Raw genomic sequence first — 27326 nt, 5'->3', positions numbered from 1 at the left:
CTATTTGCATTGAAACCCCACCCCCCTTTTTTTTACGCTGCTGCTACTTGCTGTTTATTATTAATGCATAGTCACGTTACCCCTACCTACATGTACATATTACCTCAATTACCTTGACTAACCTGTACCCCCGCACATTGACACGGTACTGGTATCCACTGTATATAGCCTCCTTATTGTTGCTCTTAAATTTCTCTTATTTACGTTTATTTAATTGCTTTGTTGAGGGCTCCCGAACAGCGCAGCGGTCTAAGGTTGTGGCGTAACTACAGCCTGGGGTTTGATCCCAGGCTGTGTCACAACCGGTAGTGACCGAGAGTCCCATAGGGCAGTGCACAATTGGCCCAGCTTCATCCGGGTTAGGGGCGGGTATGGCGGGGGGGGGGGCTTTTTATTCTGGTTAGGGACAGTTTGTGCTGTTCTGTGAAGGGAGTAGTACACAGCGTTGTACGAGATCTTCAGTTTGTCGCATGGAATAGCCCTCATTTCTCAGAACCAGAATAGACCGACGCGTTTAAGAAGAAAGGTCTTTGTTTCTGGCCATTTTGAGCCTGTAATCGAACCCACAACTGATGATGCTCCAGATACTCAACTAGTCTAAAGAAGGGCAGTTTTATTGCTTCTTTAATCAAAACAACAGTTTTCAGCTGTAAGGTCTAATACCTGTTGTATTCGGCGCATGTGACAAATATAATGTGATTTGAAATCCATAGAATGCCAGACTTTGATGACGAAATTTCCCCACGATGGCCCGCTGCACCACCTTCCTGTTCAAGTGAGCACAGCACAATAAGGTAAGTCGAAAAGTGTATTGTATGCTGCTGCATAAATTATGTAATATGCCAGGGAGATACGTATACTGTAGCTAATTAAGTAATACTAAGTGTATGTTCTGTAATAAGCTATTATTAGCCCATGTGCCTCACCCTAATAATTTGGTCCCTTTCCCCCTCATTTAGGCTAATGTTCTGACTTGGTGGTGCACATGTAGCCTATAGCCTGTTTAGAGAAATGTAGTCATTGAATATTGTAAGAGCTTTCATTGTCTGCTTATATGCCCCTTTTACTTATCCTACGGTTCTGACTTGGTGTACAGGGAGAATACTGTCAGAACGCCCATGTTCTGAATTATGTTGCTGTACATTTCAAAAGTGCTGAACAAATAGTTATATTGACTACGTCCGTCCTAGCTCGCTCATTAATGTCTTAACTTCTTTGGGGTAGGGGGAAGTATTTTCACATCCGGATGAAAAGCGCGCCCAGAGAAACTGCCTGCTACTCAGGCCCAGATGCTAGGATATGCATATTATTAGTATTGAAAACATTTGGATAGAAAACACCCTGAAGTTTCTAAAACTGTTTGAATGATGTCTGTGAGTATAACATAACTCATATAGCAGGCAAAAACCTGAGAAAAAATCCAACCAGGAAGTGAGGTTGGTCGTTTTTCAACTCAGTCCCTATTGAAGATACAGTGGGATATTGGTCATGTTGCACTTCCTAAGGCTTCCATAGATGTCAACAGTATTTAGAACCTTGTTTCAGGCTTCTACTGTGAAGTGGGAGAGAATGAGAGCTGATTGAGTCATGGGTCTGCCAGAAGGCCATGTGCTCAGTCAGGCGTGCACCCGTGAGAGTTAGCTCTATTCCCTTTCATTTCTAATGACAAAGGAATTCTCCGGTTGAAACATTATTGAAGATGTATGATAAAAACATCCTTAAGATTGATTATATACATTGTTTGACATGTTTCTACGAACTGTAATATAACTTTTTTGACTTTGTCTGGACCTAGTGCCTGCGCATTTGGTTTACTGTACTAAATGTGAACAAAAAGGAGGTATTTGAACATAAATGGACTTCATCGAACAAAACTAACATTTATTGTGGGACTGGGATTCCTGGGAGTGCATTCTGATGAAGATCAAAGGTAAGTGAATATTTATAATGCTATTTCTGACTTTTGTTGACTCCATAACATGGCGGGTACCTGTATTGCTTGTTTTGGTCTCTGAGCGCTGTACTCAGATTATTCCATGGTGTGCTTTTTCTGTAAAGCTTTTTTGAAATCTGACACAGCAGTTGCATTAAGGAGAAGTATATCTTTAATTCCATGCATAACAGTTGTATTTTCATCAACATTTATGATGAGTATTTCTGTAAATTGACGTAGCTCTCTGCACTTTCCCAGGATGTTTTGTGGAGGCAAAACATAACGCGCCAATGTAAACAGAGATTTTTGGATATAAAAATGAACAAAACATACATGTATTGTGTAACATGAAGTCCTATGAGCGCCATCTGATGAAGATCAAAGGTTAGTGATACATTTTATCTCTATTTCTGCTTTATGTGACTCCTCTCTTTGGCTGGATTTTTTTTTTTTTTTTTGTAATTAGGTACTGACCTAACATAATCGCATTGTACACTTTTGTCGTAAAACCTTTTTGAAATCGGACACTGTGGTGGGATTAACAACAAGTTTATATTTAAAATGGTGTTTAATACATGTATGGTTGAGGAACTTTAATTATGAGATTTCTGTTGTTTGAATTTAGCGCCCTGCACTTTCATCGGATGTTGGTCAGGTGGAACGTTAGCGTCCCACGTACCCTAGAGAGGTTAATCGAAATAACGTATTGCCTCTTATCCGCTCGTCGTCCCCTTATGCCATAGTTTGTACATCTCAAATGTCAGTAGAAACCACATTTGTTTAGGCAAGTCAGCCATATGAGCCATGTATTGTTTTCTTTTAAAGGCAGTAAAATTAGGCTGAATTAACTTTTTCACTGCCAGACAAGGGTTTCTGCGCATGAGATTACATTTTTGCTGTCTGTGTTAGATGGAATTCTTACTTGTCTGGTAGTAGTCATACACTTTCACCACAGCTGGTTTCAGATTCCTCACAGGCACATCCTCCTCTATGGCCAGGCTGTACGTCTTCGTTTCCTTCTGCTTGAGCTGGAAGAAAAGGAATAATTCATTTGACATTGCAGTTCAATGTTATAGATTCACATAGTGTTACTGTGTAAAACCTCCACTACAGTCTTACTTTGATGTTACTGTTCAAGTTAAATCCAGTGTGTAGATGCAAATGAGACCACATCCAACTAGGTTCTGTAACCGATAAAGACAGCCCCGTTTAGATGCAACATTCATTATTCATGTTCCTACCCCATCTAGGTAGATGATGACATGTCCTTCCTCCAGGTCAACACGTTTGACAGTGGGGTCATTTTTCAACTGGAAGTACAGAACACAGGATAAGATAGTGTCATAGACAGTTCAACTGATACGTTCGAAGGACAAGTACAGGCATTACAATTAGAACAGACACCATTATCATGTTATACATCAACTAATCCTCAAGGGGATTATACTTAGGGCCAGGAGTGTTCCCTAAACTGGTAAAACTCCTGGCCCTGATTAAAGGGTGTTCCCCTCAACTGAGGTTCTCTTTCTTATTGACTCACAGGCCTGAGGGAGGACTTGTCCAGGACGAAGCCGGAGAGAAGCTTGACATTGATGATCACCATGTTGGTCTCCTCTCGCCGACCATTGTACCTGTCAGTCACAGAGTCAGATGAAGGATGGATATTATCTACAAATATGCAGGAATCGCTCTGCCATTTCCTGATTGCTAAAATTCTACTAGTTAGCTTAAGTTAAGTTTGTGACAAACAAGCAAGAAAATCAATGTACATTCTAAACCGCCTTGAAATATATTTTCAGTAACCAAACATTTTTTATGCTGTTCAAAACCAAAAGTAAAAGACGCAAAAACGATACTTAAGAATGGGAATCATAAAAATAGCGCACATAGAACAGATCTAACACTTCTTAGACTTGCTGTCAATAAGGATGACAGATCTATAACTCATATTTCTACATGAATTTGGTCAGGTCGCCCAAAAAGTTACACAGTGCAGCTTTAAAGATACTTTTAAAATGCATCTACACACTGGTGGTTCAGTCATTATTTTCAGCTGCTATTTCAAGGGTAAAAGGAATACCACTGTACCTGACAGCCACAGACACGATCAGAGATTTCTTGGTGCCGTCACATTTCCCAAGCGTCTCTGTTGAGATGTTGAAAGCAGAGAAGTCAGGAGGAGGGGGAATATTGTAGTGCATGGCGATCTGAAAAGACAGACGATACTACTGAGATGCATGAAATCAACACACATTTCAATGAACAGCACAATTGCATTTCCATTAATGCTGAAATTCTAGGGTTGAAACGTTAGTTTCTGTGCAACAGTGTGCTCTACTGAACAAACCAGATACTCAGTACATGCAGTACTGAGAGGCAGCAAAGGGGAAAACGACTGGAGCCTGACCTGCACAAACACGCAGCTCTTGCCCTGTGCCTTGATGTTGTAGTCCCCAGGGACCTCCCTCAGCTGCCCCTCCTGATAGAGCAGCCTGTTGTTCTGATTCACAGTAAACTCCATCTTCAGGCCGCCGGCCGAGCTCACACTGACTGTACTGGCGCCCTCTGGACTGAAGGTGGCAGCACCGTACTTGGCCAGGGCCTGCAGTGCAACCACTGTGTCCTGGTGACAGGGGCGAGGTGGGAAGAAAAGTACTGTTGCAAAAACAAATCCAGGTCGACTATAGCTTGGGTATGGATGGAGAGAATCAATATAATAAAGCAATACATATGAAGATTGTAAAATGAAGCACAACAATTCAAGGAAATCCATGTGTTGTGTTATGAAATTATTGTAAAGCTTTAATACAAATGTCCAATTTACTACATTTCATATACAAATAAGGATTTGGTGTGATCCATGTTTGGCCATGTACTAACAGTAGGATCTATTGGCAGAGGAGTTGCTAGAGGGAATAAATGTCTACCAGACCAATAAAGTACCTGTGTGGAGGCGAATCCTCCGTAGGGGTTCTGCTGCTGGGCCAGCCAGCGGACGATGCCAGTGGAGTAGTCCAGCCCAAATCCTGGCATGGTAGGACCGGAGAGCAGCGCCAGCAGCACATAGGATGTCATCTCCACCTCCAGAGAGTCAGTCTTTGTCCCAGAAGCCTCTGGTCTCTCCCAGTGACGATTGCCACCTGTGGGAATTTTCATTGTCAGTGGTCGGCAGTGATCGTTTTACGGCAGACAAAGGTAGAGAGAGACATTTTCACCAAGAGACAAGACATACCGGAGGTAGCAGCTATCTTGTCCAGGTGGGTGATGAGCTTGGCCCTCATGTCCTGGTTTTGGGCCAGGGTGAAGGTGTACGATAGCAGGGCCATGGTGTAGGTGTTCTCCAGCTGGTCAGACACTGCTGCCTTCAGACACATCAGACTCTTCTCCACTATGGGGTCCTGACACACCCACAACATGATTGTGTTTATTAGGCACCAAACAGAGGAGCACTGATTAAAACTGGAAGGGAATATCTGGACCAATAAGAAACATGCACATTATCAGTTGCAAAATGTTCATGGTTTTTCCATTGCGCTCCCTAATGAATACAACCCAGACCTTTATTCACGTTTTAAATACGGGTATGAGTACCAAATAATTTTTGCAAAATAAATACATTAACTAGTGTAGATACTGTGTAGTGACAGCGCTTGATATATATATATATATACACAATAATATATTTTTGATTTTCTCCCATTCTTCTCTGCAGATCCTCTCAAGCTCTGTCAGGTTGGTTGGGGAGTGTTGCTGCACAGCTATTTTCAGGCCTCTCCAGAGGCAAAACAGTCGGAGGTCCTGAGCGCTCTGGAGCAGGTTATTATCAAGGATCTCTCTGTACTTTGCTCCGTTCATCTTTGCCTTGATCCTGACTAGTCTCCCAGTCCCTGCTACTGAAAAACACCCCCACAGCATGCCACCACCACCATGCTTCACCATAGAGATGTTGCCAGGTTTCTTCCAGACGTGACACTTGGAATTCAGAAAAAATAGTTCAATCTTGGTTTCATCAGACCAGAGAATCTTGTTTCTCATGGTCTGAGAGTCTTTATGTGCCTTTTAGCAAACCCCAAGTAGGTTGTTATCTGCCTTTTACTGAGGAGTGGCTTCCTGGAAGTCTGGCACTCTACCATAAAGGCCTGATTGGTGGAGAGCTGCAGAGATGGTTGTCCTTCTGGAAGGTTCTCCCATCTCCACAGAGGAACTCCAGAACTCTGTCAGACTGACCGTCAGGTTCTTGGTCACCTCTCTGACCAAGGCCTTTCTCCCCCGATTGCTCAGTTTGGCCAGGCGGCCAGCTCTAGGAAGAGTCTTGGTGGTTCCAAACTTTTTCAATTTAAGAATGATGGTGGCCACTGTGTTCTTGGGGACCTTCAATGCTGCAGAAATGTGTTGGTACCCTTCCCCAGATCTGTGCCTCGACACAATCTGTCTCGGAGCTCAACGGAATTTTCCTTCAACCACATGGCTTGGTTTTTGCTCTGGCATTCACTGTCAACTTTGGGACCTTATATAGATAGGTGTGTGCCTTTCCAAATCAAGTCCAATCAATTGAATTTACCACAAGTGGACTCCAATCAACTTGTATAAACACCTCAAGGATGATCAAACAGGATGCACCTGAGCTCAATTTCAAATATCATTGCAAAAGATCTGAATACTTGTGTAAATAAGGAATTTCTGTTTTTTTATTTTCAATACATTTGCAAACATTTTTTTTGTCATGGTGTATTGTGTGTAGATCGCTGAGGTTTTAAAACATGTTTTTAATCCATTTTAGAATAAGGCTGTAACGTAACAAAATGTGGAAATAATCAAGGGGTCTGAATACTTTTCCAGAAGGAACTGTATATTGGGATGTTGTTTAACAAATTCGAATACATAGCAAGTGAGGTGTTCTGTGGGTGTTATCGTCTTATTTAGAATTGTGTGAAGTAGTTGGGCGGCTAAGCAGAAATATCCACTAGGGCCGTTCATGGTTTGATAAAAGCACCAAATGTGGCCTTGTTATTCAATAAGATTTCTTTTTAAATACTTGGATATGAAAGAGGTGATAACTCACAGAAGTGTTGCCATCCAGCTCCAGCAGTGCAGCGGTGATGTAGGCAGTGAGCGACACTTGATCCCCAACACCTCCCTATGACAGCAAAGGATGCCAGTAAACTTCATACAGTACTCCAAGGTGTTAGTTTCAAAGTCACATTAATATCAACTGATATCAGGTAAAAACGTTGCACTGTTTAAAACAACATTCACATGATAATGGTGCACAAAGATAAGGAACGGGGGGCAAAAAAACTGTACTGTTTTGGAGATGAACAAATGCTGTCGGGACTAGTCAGACTGAGGTCCCTTTAGGGAGGTGGTGTGTTCTCGGGACTGGCTAAAACATGCTTGGGATTCTTGTTGTGCTCAGCGTGTGCCATTTTGTGCTCCTTTGGGGCACACGTGGGGTTCTAAGGTTCTCCTGAACAGTACATGTCAGTGCAATATGAAGTATGCAAAGTACAGTCATGGCCAAAAGTTGAGAATGACACAAATATTAATTTTCACAAAGTCTGCTGACTCAGTTTGTATGATGGCAATTTGCATATACTCCAGAATGTTATGAAGAGTGATCAGATGAATTGCAATGAATTGCAAAGTCCCTCTTTGCCAAGGAAATGTACTGAATTCCCCAAAAACATTTCTACGGATTGAGTTTGAATAACAGACTGGAAGCTTCAAAAGGAGGGTGGTGCTTGGAATCATTGCTCTTCCTCTATCAACCATGGTTACCTGCAAGGAAACACGTGCCGTCATCATTCCTTTGCCCAAAAAGGGCTTCACAGGCAAGGATATTGCTGCCAGTAAGATTGCACCTAAATCAACCATTTATCGGATTATCAAGAACTTCAAGGAGAGCGGTTAAATTGTCTTGAAGAAAGCTTCAGAGCGCCCAAGAAAGTCCAGCAAGCTCCATTACCGTCTCCTAAAGTTGATTCAGCTGCGGGATCGGGGCACCACCAGTACAGAGCTTGCTCAGGAATGGCAGCAGGCAGGTGTGAGTGCATCTGCACGCACAGTGAGGCGAAGACTTTTGGAGGATGGCCTGGTGTCAAGAAGGGCAGCAAAGAAGCCACTTCTCTCCAGGAAAAACATCTGGGACAGACTGATATTATGCAAAGGGTACAGGGATTGGACTGCTGAGGACTGGGGTAAAGTCATTTTCTCTGATGAATCCCCTTTCCGATTGTTTGGGGCATCTGGAAAAAAGCTTGTCCGGAGAAGACAAGGTGAGCGCTACCATCAGTCCTGTGTCATGCCAACAGTAAAGCATCCTGAGACCATTCATGTGTGGGGTTGCTTCTCAGCCAAGGGAGTTGGCTCACTCACAATTTTGTCTAAGAACACAGCCATGAATAAAGAATGGTACCAACACATCCTCCGAGAGCAACTTCTCCCAACCATCCAGGAACAGTTTGGTGATGAACAATGCCTTTTCCAGCATGATGGAGCACCTTGCCATAGGAAAAAGTGATAACTAAGTGGCTCGGGGAACAAAACATTGATATTTTGGATCCATGTCCAAGAAACTCCCCAGACCATAATCCCATTGAGAATGTGTGGTCAATCCTCAAGAGGTGGGTGGACAAACAAAAACCCACAAATTCTGACACACTCCAAGCATTGATTATGCAAGAATGGGCTGCCATCAGTCAGGATGTGGTCCAGAAGTTAACTGATAGCATGCCAGGGCGGATTGCAGAGGTCTTGAAAAAGAAGGGTCAACACCGCAAATATTGACTCTTTGCATCAACTTCATGTAATTGTCAATAAAAGCCTTTGACACTTATGAAATGCTTGTAATTATACTTCAGTATTCCATAGTAACATCCGACAAAAATATCTAAAGACACTGAAGCCGCAGTCTTTGTGAAACGTATTATTTGTGTCATTCTCAAAACTTTTGGCCACGACTGTACTCATATTTGATGTTACACTATGTATTATTTTCAAGTCTCTTGTTTGTTAGTCATCTAGGATTTTATGCAGACTCCACCATTGCACTCTAAATAGAAGGGGACACTTGCACCAGAACCTCCTGCGGAATCTCTGCCCATAACGTTACCTTCTCACATTTGGTGGCAGCAGTATAATACTCCTCTTATTACCCACTGAGCTCTGACTCCTCTTTACCTTCATGCCGTTATGGAAGAGTTTCCCCACTGACGCGATGCAGCCATCCGTCTGCTGGTGACTGGCCAACCAGGCCTTGGCCTGGGCAATGTGGGCGGGGTCCACAAAGATGTAGGGCTTGGCCCCTCCAAAGGACTTCAGCACAAAGGAGGTGAGCCTGAGAGGACACAGGTCAGATGTCACTGGAGTTACACGGACTAGATGCCGTGAGCCTTGCCTAAACTATGGATCATAGACTCTAGATAACAGTAGCCATACTGTATTGTGCTGAAGCCAACTATATTTGCCATAGCACATACTAGTATGGATTTGAGACCATCACATTCCTACCTTGATTACATACTACAACCCACTTTGATCTAATGTCATTTTTATGACTTAAAAAAACGAACAAATGTAAATTGAGGAATAATCTAAGAGAAGGTATTAGGACTGTGCGGACAATTGAACCGACCACGTGTTTCCAGACTCATCGCTCTTCCCAAAGGCACTGTAGGAGCCATCGCCATGCTTGTAGTTGAGCTCTCTCTGGTAGCCTGCAACACAAATGGCCAAATGAACAAAGACACTCCTTCTAGGGACTTGTACTGTGTGTGGAAGGTGACGTTAACTGGTTCAGAGCCAAATATATACAACAGGTTGTTGCTAGTCAGAGGCGAGATGCACACAGGATCAGACAAACTGTCAAACAGTATTGATCTTTGCAGAGTCCTGTTCAATCACAGCTCATTATTTAAAAAGTTCAAGGCTTACTGCAAATTCTCTTGTCATATCCCATTCGATGCATTAGGTTAAGCAATAGTCTTCAGAATAGATAGTGGTTTATTTCACCAGGGTTGTGTCCAGTAGGGAGATTACATTTTTATTGAGTAAAACAGGGAGTGCAGGCTGTAACTGAACATGTCTGATAATAATTGCTTGGTTTTCGTTGCAACACATGTTGTGCCTTACTGAACTGGATCCAGCTCACTCACCACTGTCTAGGAAGCCTGTGGCCCTGGTCTGGATCTCCTCGGTGAGCTGCCTGGTGCTTTGCAGGTAGTTGAGGATGTAGATGTTGGGAGCAAAAAGCACCATGTTCTGCTCTCCACAGCCATAGGGCATCTGCAACAGGCTGTCCAGGTTCTTTATGGCCCGACCCATCAGGTCGCCTGGTGAAAGAGACCAACAATTAAGACAATCAAACAAACATAGGTCTCTAGTCAATGGCAATGTATATTCGACCGGCAGATCCCTAATGTGAAAACTCAGCAAAACAGATGAATAATTCTCACCCAGTACTGAGAGGGAGGCCTTGGCAGAGCCCTCCACAAACACCTCAGGCAGCTTCAGAGAGATGTCCTTCTCCACCGGGCCCTCTGGTGACACGAGACAGATAAACGAGACAGACTGAGTGACTTGAGAACCGTTTTAACCAATTAAAAAGTATCTGTCATCTAAACCAAAACAAATGCACGTCAACTTAATTGTCGGGGTAATTATGAGAAAGTATGACTGATAGATGTCAGGAGATTACCTGCAGGGCAGAGCAGAGCGTTGTGGCTGACCGTCTCCTGGGTTCCCTCGGCCTGACAGAGGGAAAGTGACATTGAGAAAAGACAGGCCACTGGCTTTCTTCAGCACTAAAATAAAACGGTCTAATTACGACAACTCTAGTTCATTCCATTATAGAATTTATATGTATAACCACTTAAAAGGTTAATTAAACGTAGACTTGCTATACAGGACAGACACTCACCTCCACCAGCAGTGTTTGCACAACGATGTCAATGCGTCCTTTTTCTGGCACCGTGGCCACCTCGTTGCCGCAGAGCTCCTCAGTTTTCAATGCCTCGGCGCTCACTTTCACACTCACCTCCCCTATAGTTCAGGCGAGGGAGACATTAACATTCCAGTCTAGACCAGTCACACATGAACCTGCCCCTCCATCAGCTTGCTCCCTTTCACCCACTCCACCTCCAGCCTCATGTGCCCTGGATCAACTGTTCCCGCCTTCCCTCCTCATTCCTTCCCTCGTTCCCTGCCTCCATTTCTCCGATAGCCATGGATACCTCCTGAGGGAGAGCTTTCTGAGCATGTCATCAGATATCCCTCCTGACTTGTTAGTACAAGCGATTGTCAACATTTCTTTACAGGGCTAGGATATATACATTTCAGTCTGACAAGAGCTGTGCAAAGTGAACAACCCTGTCCTTATGCACCACAGACGGAACAATTCACATCCTACCCCCTCCACTCTGGCCCTAACCTTTCAACATTTGCATGAATTGAGGGTCTGGATAGCTATAAGCAGTATAGTGGTGGAGATACCACCATATTTCTTAAACCTTACAGAAGGGTTAGGGGGTAAGGGCCTAGGACATAGGGAGTAAATGTGGAGTCTATTGCAAGAGCCTTGTGATAGATTGACAGAGTACTGTAAGGCTCACCTAGAGCAGTTGGGGTGAGGATCCACTTGAAGGTCCTGCTCTCTTCAGCACACAGACACAGTGTGTACTGGCAGCCTTCACATGGCCTGGCTGTGAACTGGTTCGACTCAGCTAGAGTCACCTTCACCTAGGAGAAACACATGGGGTCAATCGCAAGTCTTTACTAGATTCCATGCATTTCTCTCTTCTCTCGTCTTTAAAACGTCAGAGCATCTATAGGTTGTCTACGTCAGAGCATCTATAGGTTGTCTACAGGGACTATCCAAATGAAGTGGGACTGGAGAGGTAAAGAAAGACACAACCCTGGGAGGGCTTACCATGATACACTTGGAGAGGTAGTTGAACACTGTGGCCTTGAGTGTGAACACCTCCCCCCGGATGACAGAGTAGGGCAGCGTCAGGCTCACAAAGAAGGGTTGGAAGGCAGTGAGGCCAGTGTTGGGAGCCAGGCCAAAACCCACTGGGGAAGTACAGAACGCCCCTGCAGCCCACTTAGTGATGGTGTCTGGGACAGTCTTCTCAACATTCACTTTTCCTGTAAGTCTGGTCGTGGTGAAAAGGGCGCAATAAAAACCATGTATATTAACATCAGAACACATAACATGGTCAATTCAATAAATAAACCTACCCCATGGACAAAAACATTCTTGTAGTCTCAGTATAACCCTATTACAAGGCAGTATCAGTTAAGCACCCCATGAAAAGGGATGTGCATTAAACTAAATATAAATGGATACAACTTTGGCGTCTGTTACAATGCTTACCCCACAGGAATCAGGTCCCAGATCCAGGTCTCAGGGAAGTACGTGCGGACGGTCTCCTTAGGCCTGTCAGAGGCTCTAGCGGCTGAGGTCTCTGGCATCATGTTGGCCATTGACACTGGAGTATCAAGTTTTTCTACTGATTTAAATTGAATAGCTGTAAATAGAAACTAATCCTTTATTATTAGGTTAAGACTAGAAAGGTTCACACATTATCGTACCCTCTTCTACCATACCGTCATGTTCCATTGAAAAGGGTATAACACAGTGGTATGGTTTTTTCACGTCAGAGTTGGTCAGGATCTTGATTCCAACTTCCTAAAATGAGAAGTAAAGCAATAGAACAGTCAGTGTAAAGGCCATATCATACCTGTATTTCAGTTTTGCTCAATTATGTGGGTATTGGTTTAAAAACCCAAACATTTGTATAGATACGGTGTATACGTCTTCACAGACTGCATTCCATTTGAATTCATTCAGTGTCTACTTTCTTACTTAAATAAATATTAAGTATTTATTTATACATTTTCCATATTCCAAACAGACAAAAACAATAACATGAAACTTATTTGATCCTCTTACTTTAAAGATGTTGTAAACATCGTTTTTGTCATTGTTGGGGCCAAACCAGAATGAGCGTTTTTTCCTGTCAGGTACGGGTGGTGGTTCTAACTCCTCGGCCAGTTTAGGGACAGGTGGAGGGAGCACTTCCATCTCCTCTTTAATGATTGGAGGAAATGGTCGGCATGGGTAGGGGTCAAAGTCTTCTACCCTGTATGAATATCCAGACAACTTCTGAACAGGCAGCTGACTGAAGACCTGCGGAGAGAGAAGTAATATACCTCTAGTAATACTGACTTTATAATCAGCAGCACCTTGACACGGTCAGAGCGTGGTCGGTGCATGGTCAGATTGTGGTCAGAGGTTATAGGGTCAGTACATAGTTAGGACAAGGTCAGTGCATAGGATAACACCTGGGTTAAATACATACGGCTAATACTTGATCTGTACTCGATTTAGCTTGAGTGGTACAAGACAACCAACTAAATAGTCCCACAAGTTGAAACTTCTAAACTTTAATTATCAGACAGTGGTTAAGACATGGTTAGAGGAAGCTGAAAATGAGCCAAATCCTATCTTGAAAAACATGGGTGCACAAAAACAATGCCAAAGGTGATGTGTTTAGTGCTTCGTGTGGTGAGTGGTGGTGGTGGTGAGTAGTGTGGTGAGTCAATGGTCCTGGTCAAAAGTAGTGCACTACATAGGGTATAGGGAGCCATTTGGGACGCAGAACCATGGAGAACGTACAGAGTCTAGGCTGAGCTCCTGTTCAGGCTGCAGCAGCAGCACACTCTGGTCGATGGCCCTGAGAGAACACAGAGACCCTGGGTGGGCCTGGAGGCTCAGAGAGGTCTTCTCCCCTGGCAACTCTTGGAGGGACGAGAACTTCAGGGACACCTGGAGAGGAGAAAAGGATGAGACATCACAGAAAATGTTTAAACATATCTACAGTGCCTTCAGAAAGTATTCATACTCCTTGACATAATCCACATTTTGTTGTGTTACAGCCTGAATTCAAAATGGATTAAATATGTATTTTTTCATCACCCTTCCACACACACACACAACCCCATAATGACAAAGTGAAAACACGTTATTAGAAAATGATCGCAAATGTATTTCAAATGAAATACAGAAATCTAATTTGCAAAAGTATTTCTCCCCCGAGTTAATACTTTGTATAAGTACCTTTGGTGGCGATTACAGCTGTGAGTCTTTTTTAGTTATTGCGCACCTAGGGCTGTGGCAGTCGGTGATTGTCAAGCAAATAACTGGTCGGTCTGATGGTAATTGACCGTTAATGAACAAACATTTAGCATCTCCTGGCTTACATACATAGCATACATCCATTTTAAAAAGTCTAATAAATCCATGTAATATAGCCTACACCTTCACAATAAAGCCATTATTTATTTTAGACAGGTCTAAAGAAGCATGATATGAAGAAAATGTAGTCCATTTCAGAAGAACAGAACAGCATACTCTGAGTTGTCCTTATGTTAGGTCCTGATGTGGCTATGAGTTACACTTGTTAATTAGCAGACATGATTTGCTTATAATTCCATGGCATTATTTGATATTATTTTATAGTATGAACAATACAATTGAACAAAGCTGAATAAAATATAAATATTTTCTTCAAACGTTTTGAGGGAGTACGCATATGTGGCTATTCTGTGTTGAGCGGTTAACAAAGAAATAGGTATTCCTATATGCTTAATTTAGAGTTATTAATTTAACTTTAGTTCTACAAACGTTGGGCTATATGTTTTGATTTTTAATACATTGTAAGGCTGCATGATGACTAATGATCATTTGAAAAGTCGTTTGAAAGGCATAAGCTCTGCTTTGTTTATAGCACAGGATGTACACACTTCAGTCTCTCATTCACAATTTGACAAGCACTTGATAATGCCTCGCATTTCACGGCGGCATCCCCTTTGTGGCTGTAATGCACCCTAAAAAAATCCATGCCTTTTGCGGCCCGGAGTGCTTTATTGTGCCCTTCGACTGCGCCTCTCACTCACATGGCTCTACGTTACGTGATCGGGTCTCTCTCACTGGCTACAAGTGAAGACAGACACATCGGGGATGCAACTGCGCTCGTCCTTATACAATTGCGAGGTGCATATTGAAGATAATGGAAGAACTGTTCACATTTACTTTTTGTCAGCCAACAAGATGAGTAGGCCTAACGAACAGCAAAAGCTCTAGCTTATGTCAATCTTCTATCCCCTATAGTATAAAAGTCGACCTCTTCTATTCCATGCAATAAATAAATATTCCAAACATAGTCTGGGAAAGTTGTGGGATGCAATAAATCCTAAATTAATACAACCTCTAGCATAAAAAAATATTTTTTACGCACTGTGGCTGACGAAACAAATCAGAACGCTCAGCTTAAAATGTTGATAAACTATTAGGCTATTTCTTCAAAATATAAGCGCAGCAAAGCGCACATGGCAGTAGGCTATAAGCGCAAATGTTCCACTAGCGGGAAAACACCATTATCAAAATTGACCGCAAATGATATTATGCATGTAATGCTTTTATTAGAAAGGTGCATTCTCATAGTGAACCTTTTCTTCCCCAAACTCACGCGCTGCTTATGTATGCCAGTCAGGCTCTAAACCCCTTGTAAAGCGTATTAAAGCGCTTAATTTTAAGAAGTTATTTGGCCACTTTAGTTGTGATACAACCCTTATCAAAACATATAGGCCTATGGACTAGGCTACATGAGGTGTGCAACTATGATTTTTTTTAAGTCGCAAAAAAAGGCAGTTTCTTATGCTGGGCATCATTCACAAGTGATAATATATCATTCACAAGTGATAGGCTAATATTGTCACCCATCAGACTATTCTTGATTTAATCTGGACTTTACATACTAAATAATGTGTGAGAGAAATTTGTTTGGATTTAGAAAGGTGCATGATAATGGTCCAGTCTCGAAACAGGGGCAGCAGGAAAAAATTTCATCTAAGCACTTAAATAACAAATGGAGGACACTTTTCCCATGGTTCATTTTCATGCCAGCCGGGTAGGCTATACTCTTGTTCTAAAGATAAACAATGTGCTTAAAATTAGGAAAGTTGAGAAATAAATAGTAGGCCTAGTCTATAGGAAAGCTGATGGAATCCTCCTCTTTTTAGTAGAGGCAATCACTGTTGTTTTCTCGTGCAATCGCATAGCCTATAGAAATGTTTTGCAAAATGAGCTCATGGGCTCTCATTAAGTGTTTGATTCAATTTTCAATACATTTGCATTGATGTCAGAGTGATTAGAGGGACAATAGAGTGCCGAGTACCAGGCAGTTAGCAAGTTTGGTAGGCTACTAATGACCAGCAGCATCAGAACTTGGAGAAACTAAACGGTCACGTGGAATTTGACTGCCTTCATGACTCGTGACCGATGGAGCGGCGGTAATACAGTCACCGCAACAGCCCAATGCACAGCTGAATTGACAATATTTGCCCATAAAAATAAATCTTCAAGTTCTGTCAAGTTGATTGTTGATCATTGCTAGACAGCCATTTTCAAGTCTTGCGAAAGATTTTCAAGACGATTTAAGTCAAAACAGCAACATTCATTAGCTGAATTTGAAAAGGATTTGGATAAAGTACGACTGGAATTTATATAGAAATGCCTGGAATATTTCCATTTTGGAGAATCTCATAAAATAGGTTAAAAGTTATGGATAATAACCCTAGGTGTACAACTGTAAATAATGGCTACTTCTCAAAAAGTATTAAACTGTCAAGAAGAGTAAAACAAGGTAGTCCACTATCACTATATCTATTTATTATGGCCATTGAAATGTAAGCGATTAAAATCAGATCCAATAATATCAAGGGTTTAGAAATCAAGGGCTTAAAAACAAAGGTGCCATTGTACAGCTGAAGTCGGAAGTTTACATTTACATTTAAGTCATTTAGTTTACATGCACTTAGGTTGCAGTCATTAAAACTCATTTTTCAACCACTCCACTAATGTCTTGTTAACAAAATACAGTTTTGGCAAGTCGGCTAGGACATCTACTTTGTGCATGACACAAGTCATTTTTCCAACAATTGTTTACAGACAGATTATTTCACTTATAGTTCACTGTATCACAATTCCAGTGGGTCAGAAGTTTACACACACTAAGTTGACTGTGCCTTTAAACAGCTTGGAAAATTCCAGAAAATTATGTCATGGCTTTATGACTTTACCATGACTTTACCTAGCAGGGTCTTGAAGATGACCTGGAGCCAGTGGGTTTGGAGATGAGTATGAAGGGGCCAGCCAACGAGAGCGTACAGGTCGCAGTGGTGGGTAGTATATGGGGCTTTGGTGACAAAACGGATGGTGCTGTGATAGATTGCATCCAATTTATTGAGTAGGCTATTGGAGGCTATTTTGTAACTGACATCGCCGAAGTCGAGGATCGGTAAGATGGTCAGTTTTACGAGGGTATGTTTGGCAGCATGAGTGAAGGATGCTTTGTTGCGAAATAGGAAGCCAATTCTAGATTTAACTTTGGATTGGAGATGTTTGATGCGAGTCTGGAAGGAGAGTTTACAGTCTAACCAGACACCTAGGTATTTGTAGTTGTCCACATATTCTAAGTCAGAACTGTCCAGAGTAGTGATGTTGGACGGGCGGGCAGGTGCAGGCAGCGATTGGTTGAAGAGCATGAATTTAGTTTTACTTGTATTTAAGAGCAATTGGAGGCCACGGAAGGAGAGTTGTATGGCATTGAAGCTCATCTAGAGGGTTGTTAACACAGTGTCCAAAGAAGGGCCAGAAGTATACAGAATGGTGTCGCCTGCGTAGAGGTGGATCAGAGACTCACCAGCAGCAAGAGCGACATCATTGATGTATACAGAGAAGAGAGTCGGTCCAAGAACTGAACCCTGTGGCACCCCCATAGAGACTGCCAGAGGCCCGGACAACAGGCCCTCCGATTTGACACACTTAACTCTATCAGAGAAGTAGTTGGTGAACCAGGCAATCATTTGAGAAACCAAGGCTATTGAGTCTGCCGATGAGGATGTGGTGAATGACAGTCGAAAGCCTTGGCGAGGTCAATGAATACGGCTGCAAAGTATTGTTTCTTATCGATGGCGGTTAAGATATCGTTTAGGACCTTGAGCGTGGCTGAGGTGCATGACCAGCTCTGAAACCAGATTGCATAGCGGAGAAGATATGGTGGGATTCGAAATGGTCGGTAATCTGTTTGTTGACTTGGCTTTCGAAGACCTTAGAAAGGCAGGGTAGGATGGATATAGGTCTGTAGCAGTTTGGGTCAAGAGTGTCACCCCCTTTGAATAGGGGGATGACCGCAGCTGCTTTCCAATCTTTGGGAATCTCAGACGACACGAAAGAGAGGTTGAACAGGCTAGTAATAGGGGTTGCAACAATTTCGGCAGATCATTTTAGAAAGAAAGGGTCCAGAATGTCTAGCCCGGCTGATTTGTAGGGGTCCAGATTTTGCAGCTCTTTCAGAACATCAGCTGACTGGATTTGGGAGAAGGAGAAATGGGGAAGGCTTGGGCGAGTTGCTGTGGGGGGGTGCAGTGCTGTTGACTGGGGTAGGGGTAGCCAGGTGGAATGCATGGCCAGCCATAGAAAAAAGCTTATTGAAATTCTCAATCATAGTGGATTTATCGGTGTTGACAGTGTTTCCGATCCTCAGTGCAGTGGGTAGCTGGGAGGAGGTGTTCTTATTCTCCATGGACTTTACAGTGTCCCAGAACTGTTTTGAGTTTGTGTTGCAGGAAGCAAATTTCTGCTTGAAAAAACTAGCCTTGGCTTTTCTAACTGCCTGTGTATATTGGTTTCTAGCTTCCCTGAAAAGTTGCATATCACGGGGACTGTTTGATGCTAATGCAGAACGCCATAGGATGTTTTTGTGTTGGTTAAGGGCAGTCAGGTCTGGAGAGAACCAAGGGCTATATCTGTTCCTGGTTCTACATTTCTTGAATGGGGCATGCTTATTTAAGATGGTGAGGAAGGCATTTAAAAAAAATAACCAGGCATCCTCTACTGACGGGATGAGGTCAATATCCCCCCAGGATACCCCGGCCAGGTCGATTAGAAAGGCCTGCTCGCTGAAGTGTTTCAGGGAGCGTTTGACAGTGATGAGTGGAGGTTGTTTGACCGCTGACCCATTACGGATGCAGGCAATGAGGCAGTGATCGCTGAGATCTTGGTTGAAGACAGCAGAGGTGTATTTAGAGGGCAAGTTGGTTAGGATGATATCTATGAGGGTGCCCGTGTTTACGGCTTTGGGGTGGTACCTGGTAGGTTCATTGATAATTTGTGTGAGATTGAGGGCATCAAGCTTAGATTGTAGGATGGCTGGGGTGTTAAGTATGTTCCAGTTTAGGTCGCCTAGCAGCAGGAGCTCTGAAGATCGGTGGGGGGCAATCAGTTCACATATGGTGTCCAGAGCACAGCTGGGGGCAGAGGGTTGTCTATAGCAGGCGGCAACTGTGAGAGACTTGTTTTTAGAGGGCTGGATTTTTAAAAGTAGAAGTTCAAATTGTTTGGGTACAGACCTGGATAATAGGACAGAACTCTGCAGGCTATCTTTGCAGTAGATTGCAACACTGCCCCCTTTGGCTGTTCTATCTTGTCTGAAAATGGTGTAGTTAGAGATGTCGATTTCAGCATTTTTGGTGGTCTTCCTAAGCCAGGATTCAGACACGGCTAGACCATCCCGGTTGGCAGAGTGTGCTAAAGCAGTGAATAAAACAAACTTAGGGAGGAGGCTTCTAATGTTAACATGCATGAAACCAAGGCTATTACGGTTACAGAAGTCATCAAAAGACAGCGCCTGGGGAATAGGAGTGGAGCTAGGCACTGCAGGGCCTGGATTCACCTCTACATCACCAGAGTAACAGAGGAGGAGTAGGATAAGGGTACGGCTAAAAGCTATAAGAATTGGTTGTCTAGAACGTCCGGAACAGAGTAAAAGGAGGTTTCTGGGGGCGATAAAATAGCTTCAAGGTATAATGTACAGACAAAGGTATGGTAGGATGTGAATACAGTGGAGGTAAACCTAGGTATTGAGTGATGATGAGAGAGATATTGTCTCTAGAAACATCATTGAAACCAGGTGATGTCATCGCATGTGTGGGTGGTGGAACTGAAAAGTTGGATAAGGTATAATGAGCAGGGCTAGAGGCTCTACAGTGAAATAAGCCAATAAACACTAACCAGAACAGCAGTGAACAAGGCATATTTACATTAAGGAGAGGCATGCTTAGTCGAGTGATCATAAGGGTCCAGCGAGTAGTGAGGTTGGTTGGGGTAACGGAGATTCAGACAGCTAGCCGGGCCATCGGTATTGGAGGTGTACCTGTGGATGTATTTCAAGGCCTACCTTCAAACTTTGCTTGACATGATGGGAAATTCAAAAGAAATCAGCCAAGACCAAGATAAGAGCAATTGTCTGTCTGTAAACAATTGTTGGAAAATGTACTTGTGTCATGCACAAAGTAGATGTCCTAACCGACCTGCCAAAACTATAGTTTGTTAACAAGAAATTTGTGAGTTTTAATGACTCCAACCAAAGTGTATGTAAAATTCCGCCTTCAAAATGTATACATATATATTAATAATAATAACCAAACCTCAGGAACATTCAATATCGTCTTGGTAAGCAACTCCAGTGTAGAAATAGCCTTGCGTTTTCAGATATTGTCCTGCTGAAAAGTGAATTTGTCTCCCAGGGTCTGTTGTAAAGCAGACTTAACCAGGTTTTTCTCTAGGATTTTGCCTGTGCTTATAGCTGTATTCTGTTTCTTAGCCCTTGCTGATGACAAGCATTGTATTGGTTTTGCCCCAAACACAACGCTTCATATTCTTTGCATTATTCTGTTGCAGAATTACTTAAGTGCCTTCTTGTAAACAGGATGCAGGTTTTGGAATACTTTTATTCTGTTCAGGCATCCTTCTTTTCACTCTGTCATTTAGGTTAGTATTGTAGAGTCTCTGAGCAGTTCTTTCCTCTCCGGCAACTGAGTTAGGAAAGACACCTGTATCTTTGTAGTAAAGCCTAATTAATACCATTCTCATAGGGATTGTCAGCATCTGTTACCAATTGGTGCCCTTCTTTGAGAGGCACTGGAAAACCTCCCTGGTCTTTGTAGTTGAATCTGTGTTTGAAATTCACTGCTTGACTGAGGGACCTTACAGATAATTGTATATGTGGGGTACAGAGATGGGGTAGTCATTCAAAAATCAAGTTAAACAATATTATTGAACACGGAATGAGTTCATGCATGTTTACTTTGTCTACATACTCATCTCATATGTATATACTGTACTCGATACCATCTACTGTATGCTGCTCTGTACCATCACTCATTCATATATCCTTATGTACATATTCTTTATCCCCTTACACTGTGTATAAGACAGTCGTTTTAGAATTGTTAGTTAGATTACTTGTTGGTTATCACTGCATTGTCGGAACTAGAAGCACAAGCATTTCGCTACACTCGCATTAACATCTGCTAACCATGTGTATGTGACAAATAAATTGGATTTGATTTGATTTTGATTTGATATGCGATTTATTAAGCACATTTTTACTCCTGAACTTATTTAGACTTGCCATAACAAAGGGGTTGAATACATTACTGTCTTAATAAGACATCATCTTTTCATTTTTTATTAATTTCTAAAATGTTCTACAAACAAAATTCCACTTTGACAGTACGGGGCACTGTCTGTAGATCAGTGGACAAAATCTAAATTAAATCAATTTTAAATTCAGGCTAACCCAACAAAATGTAGGGAAAATAAAGGGGTGTGAACCTTTTCTGACGGCACTGTATACTAGCATACATGTCCAACACATTGGTTAATTTCAAGTACAGTAGCATACTGATGTGAATATTGGAATAAAGCCCACACAACATAATAAATACTAGAGGGATAGAAACAGGCCCGACGAACATGATGATCAAAGAGGACAAGTTGAAGCATTTCATATCATAGTCTGATGCAAAGTCATTTTGGAAATGGATGGTGCACATGTTGCCCCAATATACAGTATATACATGGCTCAGGCTCTCTGATGAGACATTTTGACATCTCATGTGGCTGGCAAAAGATGCCGAGTTGCCTACCTTGTTTTTTAGGCAGAGGTGAATGGGGAAGTCTCGGCTGTCTGCTACTGCCTCCCCATCAGGCAACACGGTGTACACCACTACCTGGGCAAAAGGGGTCAGCTCAGGCATCCGCTGCAGCGAGAGAGTCAGCTCCCCTTGGTTTACTAAAATAAGAGATGGACAATGGGATGGCCATTAAGTCACCGTAAACCACCAATCATCCAATACGAACATTGTGTTCTCTGATTAGCGTATGAACTTGAAATATACTGTGCAGTAAGAACTTGTATTGAAGATGTAATCTGGATGATTGAATCCTGTCGTGACAGCTTTTTATCCCATGCCAGCTTAATGCCATTAGCCATGTTCTCTAGTCAAGTGGGGTTCTGAGAAGTTCTAATGAAAAACGGCAAGAAGCATTCGGGAGAATCCAAGTCCAATGTATTTACCTTCTCCTTCTGTAACAGTCACCGGAAGATGGCCGTGCTGCCGAATGCTGCCTCTAGATATAACCTGGGACATAAGAGACAGCCAGGTGGCAGCATCAACATTAATAACCAGAGGGTGACCCAGGGAGACTGGAACATTGGCTAAAACTGGGAGATCTGCTAGCAAATATCTTGAAGTTAATGCATTATTGAAGTGTAAAATTACTGAATATCACCAATGATTAACTTTTCAACTGCATGTAAAGTACTGTACGGTTTGCCCGAGCCATTCTTAAAATATTTCCAGACGCAACACAATATGACAATCAAATACCGCAGTAAGTAAAATTTATATCCCAAAGCCACAGACAAAGTGTAAAAATCATGTTAGGTTGTATTTTGAGTGAAACATCCCTTTAATCTTACCAGATAGAAAAAGTCCAGGGTAGTCTGTCCCTTTTTCAGCTCCACCCCTTGGATGATGTAGTGAGCAAGAACAATACCGTCCTTCTCACAGGAGAACTTCCCTTCGCCCTGCATTATCTTCACAAAGCTCTTGCTCTTAGAATAAAATTTTCTTGTGAATTGGTAATCGGATGAATATTCTGGTCTACGCACACCCTGCACGTACGGATAATCCTCCTCAACCTTTTGATAACGAGCCTGGTTCAAGAAACACAGAAAATATATGAAAAATAAACAATTGTACTAACCTTGGAGAATACATCAGGAGAAATTAATGATCTCACTCAGAACAAACAATTTAATATTTAAATAATATCATTAAATATTTAATAGAGGAAAACATGAGTGAGTGACCACTGACCGACAGAGAGACAGAATCAGAACTCCATAGAGAAGTGTCTAGAGAGAAGGAAGCAATGCCCTTGCTGTCTGTGGTGAGAGTCCAGTTCTCAGATTTGCCACTGTTTTGTAGGAAGAGATACACAGGCTCATTGGGAACGGGACTAGAGTCGGGACCGGTCACCTTGATCTGAAAACACAGGACAGGATGACTGCAGACATCCAATATACTAAATGTACACTCCCATTGCAAACAAGACATCAAAAGCCTAGTTTAGATGCTCCAAATTACATGTTAACATTTATCACCACTTCATGTTCAAATCCATTTTTCTGAGTAAACCATTTTCTGCAGTGTTATTAAAAAGGCATTTGTTAATATAGTTTGTCCTCACCTTCCCCTCGTAAGCAATTCCTGGTTTATATGCTTGGGGCACGTCCTCAAAACGAACAGTTATGATGACATTGGTGAAGCTTGCCTTGCCCCAACCTTTAAGGATGACCCCTGGAGAGAACACAGGCAAGGGTCAGAGGTCAACAGTTCAGCATGTAAACACCTCTACGTTCAAGATAAGGCTCTCTCCTACCAGTTCCATATTCTTCCATCTCAGTCTCCACTTCAAAGTCCCCAAACCTTGATTCATTTAGACGGAACCGGGTCATGTCAATAATTTGGGTTGCACAACCAGTTGTGTCGGTCTAGGCAGAATGAGTACAGTTATTGTAGCTCAGCTTAAATCCGCTACGAAAACGTCTATAAACCTCAACATTTTCCCCACAGTGAGTGTTCGTCATCAAAGAATTTGGCATAACAAGAATAAAAAAATACTTACTTGTATCATAAGATACAACTCGCAGATATAAATAACATCATATAACCAGCGATATGGAATGATATTTCTGCAAACTTTCGCCGTGACAGACCCCAGCACTGGTTTTCCATAAGTGTATCTAGAAACAAAGTCAACAGAAGAAAAACAATTCAAGAATGGCAATCACGTGTTATAAAAATAGAAACAGCTATGAAAATGAGCAAAGATCAAACATGGGACAGTATATATCAAGTGTAGTCTATGCAACACACAAATTAAGGCTTAATATTCTGTCCATAAAGTGTCCCAGTTTACATGATCATCTTACTGTCTATCATCTTATGCACTTACTTTCCACAAACTCTCAGTGTTGCTTGCTTGTCCAGAATAGTGATTGTTTGGGGTAGATAGACTTTGACCTCATATTTGGGTAAAACTGTAAAAAAAAATACATATCAAATGTTATTTCCTCATTGTCTGTTGAACTACACCAAAAACATCATCCCAGACCACAATGGAATCACCATGTAAAAACAATCTAATCTGATTTTTTTTTTATCCCATGCCAATTTCCTCACCATATTCTTTGATGTCAAAGGTTTGGGAAGTTTGCTCTCCCTTCTCATTCCATGCAGTGATGATGTAACTTCCTTGCGTTGCCTCTGCGGACATGGGGTGGGACAGGTCCAGAATTCCACTCACTGTTGACTGGTTCAACCACTGAGCAATGCGGTTGGAGTTTGGGTCCTGTATACAGATTCATAATAGGGTGAAGGTAGGTATTTTTGTTATAGAGACAGGCATTGTATAAAATCATGCCACAGTACATATTGGCAGTTAACATTTTTGAAAGGAGATCATGTCATTATTATTGCTCATGCGGTCTTCTGGTCAGACTCCGGACAAGGGCACATCGCGCACCACTCCCCAGCATTCTTCTTGCCAATGTCCAGTCTCTTGACAACAAGGTTGATGAAATCCGAGCAAGGGTAGCATTCCAGAGGGACATCAGAGACTGCAACGTTCTCTGCTTCACGGAAACATGGCTTACTGGGAAGACGCTATCCGATGCGGTGCAGCCAACGGGTTTCTCCACGCATCGCGCCGACAGAAACAAACATCTTTCTGGTAAGAAGAGTGGCGGGGGCGTATGCCTCATGACTAACGAGACATGGTGTGATGAAGGAAACATACAGGAACTCAAATCCTTCTGTTCAACAGATTTAGAATTCCTCACAATCAAATGTAGACCGCATTATCTTCCAAGAGAATTCTCTTCGATTATAATCACAGCCGTATATATCCCCCCCCCAAGCAGACACATCGATGGCTCTGAACGAACTTTATTTAACTCTTTGCAAACTGGAAACCATTTATCCGGAGGCTGCATTCATTGTAGCTGGGGATTTTAACAAAGCTAATCTGAAAACAAGACTCCCTAAATTTTATCAGCATATCGATTGCGCAACCAGGGGTGGTAAAACCTTGGATCATTGTTACTCTAACTTCCGCGACGCATATATGGCCCTGCCCCGCCCCCCTTTCGGAAAAGCTGACCACGACTCCATTTTGTTGATCCCTGCCTACAGGCAGAAACTTAAGCAAGAGGCTCCCACGCTGAGGTCTGTCCAACGCTGGTCAGACCAAGCTGACTCCACACTCCAAGACTGCTTCCATCACGTGGACTGGGACATGTTTCGTATTGCGTCAGATAAAAATATTGACGAATACGCTGATTCGGTGTGCGAGTTCATTAGAACGTGCGTTGAAGATGTCGTTCCCATAGCAACGATAAAAACATTCCCTAACCAGAAACCGTGGATTGATGGCAGCATTCGCGTGAAACTGAAAGCGCGAACCACTGCTTTTAATCAGGGCAAGGTGTCTGGCAACATGACCGAATACAAACAGTGCAGCTATTCCCTCCGCAAGCCTATTAAACAAGCTAAGCGTCAGTACAGAGACAAAGTAGAATCTCAATTCAACGGCTCAGACACAAGAGGCATGTGGCAGGGTCTACAGTCAATCACGGACTACAAGAAGAAACCCAGCCCAGTCACGGACCAGGATGTCTTGCTCCCAGGCAGACTAAATAACTTTTTTGCCCGCTTTGAGGACAATACAGTGCCACTGACACGGCCTGCAACGAAAACATGCGGTCTCTCCTTCACTGCAGCCGAGGTGAGTAAGACATTTAAACGTGTTAACCCTCGCAAGGCTGCAGGCCCAGACGGCATCCCCAGCCGCGCCCTCAGAGCATGCGCAGACCAGCTGGCCGGTGTGTTTACGGACATATTCAATCAATCCCTATACCAGTCTGCTGTTCCCACATGCTTCAAGAGGGCCACCATTGTTCCTGTTCCCAAGAAAGCTAAGGTAACTGAGCTAAACGACTACCGCCCCGTAGCACTCACTTCCGTCATCATGAAGTGCTTTGAGAGACTAGTCAAGGACCATATCACCTCCACCCTACCTGACACCCTAGACCCACTCCAATTTGCTTACTGCCCAAATAGGTCCACAGACGATGCAATCTCAACCACACTGCACACTGCCCTATAACCCACCTGGACAAGAGGAATACCTATGTGAGAATGTTGTTCATCGACTACAGCTCGGCATTCAACACCATAGTACCCTCCAAGCTCGTCATCAAGCCCTGGGTCTCGACCCCGCCCTGTGCAACTGGGTACTGGACTTCCTGACGGGCCGCCCCCAGGTGGTGAGGGTAGGCAACAACATCTTCTCTCCGCTGATCCTCAACACGGGGGCCCCACAAGGGTGCGTTCTGAGCCCTCTCCTGTACTCCCTGTTCACCCACGACTGCGTGGCCACGCACGCCTCCAACTCAATCATCAAGTTTCCGGACGACACAACAGTGGTAGGCTTGATTACCAACAACGACGAGACGGCCTACAGGGAGGAGGTGAGGGCCCTCGGAGTGTGGTGTCAGGAAAATAACCTCACACTCAACGTCAACAAAACTAAGGAGATGATTGTGGACTTCAGGAAACAGCAGAGGGAACACCCCCCTATCCACATCGATGGAACAGTAGTGGAGAGGGTAGCAAGTTTTAAGTTCCTCGGCATACACATCACAGACAAACTGAATTGGTCCACTCACACTGACAGCGTCGTGAAGAAGGCGCAGCAGCGCCTCTTCAACCTCAGGAGGCTGAAGAAATTCGGCTTGTCACCAAAAGCACTCACAAACTTCTACAGATGCACAATCGAGAGCATCCTGGCGGGCTGTATCACCGCCTGGTACGGCAACTGCTCCGCCCTTAATCGTAAGGCTCTCCAGAGGGTAGTGAG

General features: G+C 43.0%; 1 protein-coding gene across 6 annotated transcripts in view; it reads right to left on the bottom strand.

Moving 5' to 3' along the window:
- LOC115141698 (alpha-2-macroglobulin) overlaps window positions 1-27326 on the bottom strand; it is a 42641-nt gene that overhangs the window by 9197 nt on the left and 6118 nt on the right. Inside the window, exons 6-34 of one of the 6 annotated variants that reach the window (XM_029680833.2) lie at window positions 24590-24758; window positions 24363-24447; window positions 24033-24150; window positions 23787-23898; window positions 23595-23704; window positions 23222-23389; window positions 22822-23058; window positions 22417-22480; window positions 21986-22131; window positions 13611-13760; window positions 12885-13121; window positions 12524-12620; window positions 12306-12441; window positions 11859-12084; window positions 11542-11668; window positions 10851-10972; window positions 10629-10680; window positions 10387-10470; window positions 10087-10263; window positions 9567-9648; window positions 9113-9269; window positions 6996-7070; window positions 5166-5331; window positions 4877-5073; window positions 4341-4556; window positions 4022-4140; window positions 3474-3564; window positions 3175-3243; window positions 2856-2961 (exon numbers count right to left, since the gene is read on the bottom strand). In XM_029680833.2, coding sequence (XP_029536693.2) covers window positions 2856-2961; window positions 3175-3243; window positions 3474-3564; window positions 4022-4140; window positions 4341-4556; window positions 4877-5073; window positions 5166-5331; window positions 6996-7070; window positions 9113-9269; window positions 9567-9648; window positions 10087-10263; window positions 10387-10470; window positions 10629-10680; window positions 10851-10972; window positions 11542-11668; window positions 11859-12084; window positions 12306-12441; window positions 12524-12620; window positions 12885-13121; window positions 13611-13760; window positions 21986-22131; window positions 22417-22480; window positions 22822-23058; window positions 23222-23389; window positions 23595-23704; window positions 23787-23898; window positions 24033-24150; window positions 24363-24447; window positions 24590-24758 — 3895 coding nt within the window. Of the gene's footprint in view, window positions 1-2855; window positions 2962-3174; window positions 3244-3473; window positions 3565-4021; window positions 4141-4340; window positions 4557-4876; window positions 5074-5165; window positions 5332-6995; window positions 7071-9112; window positions 9270-9566; window positions 9649-10086; window positions 10264-10386; window positions 10471-10628; window positions 10681-10850; window positions 10973-11541; window positions 11669-11858; window positions 12085-12305; window positions 12460-12523; window positions 12621-12884; window positions 13122-13610; window positions 13761-21985; window positions 22132-22416; window positions 22481-22821; window positions 23059-23221; window positions 23390-23594; window positions 23705-23786; window positions 23899-24032; window positions 24151-24362; window positions 24448-24589; window positions 24759-27326 lie in introns of all 6 variants that reach the window. The other 5 variants (XM_029680834.2, XM_029680837.2, XM_029680832.2 and 2 more) reach the window with 5 other exon arrangements.

This window comes from Oncorhynchus nerka, unplaced genomic scaffold (assembly GCF_034236695.1).
Source record: "Oncorhynchus nerka isolate Pitt River unplaced genomic scaffold, Oner_Uvic_2.0 unplaced_scaffold_17___fragment_2___debris, whole genome shotgun sequence".
Classification (NCBI taxonomy): Eukaryota; Metazoa; Chordata; class Actinopteri; order Salmoniformes; family Salmonidae; genus Oncorhynchus; species Oncorhynchus nerka.
This window is presented reverse-complemented; position numbering and strand designations above follow the sequence as displayed.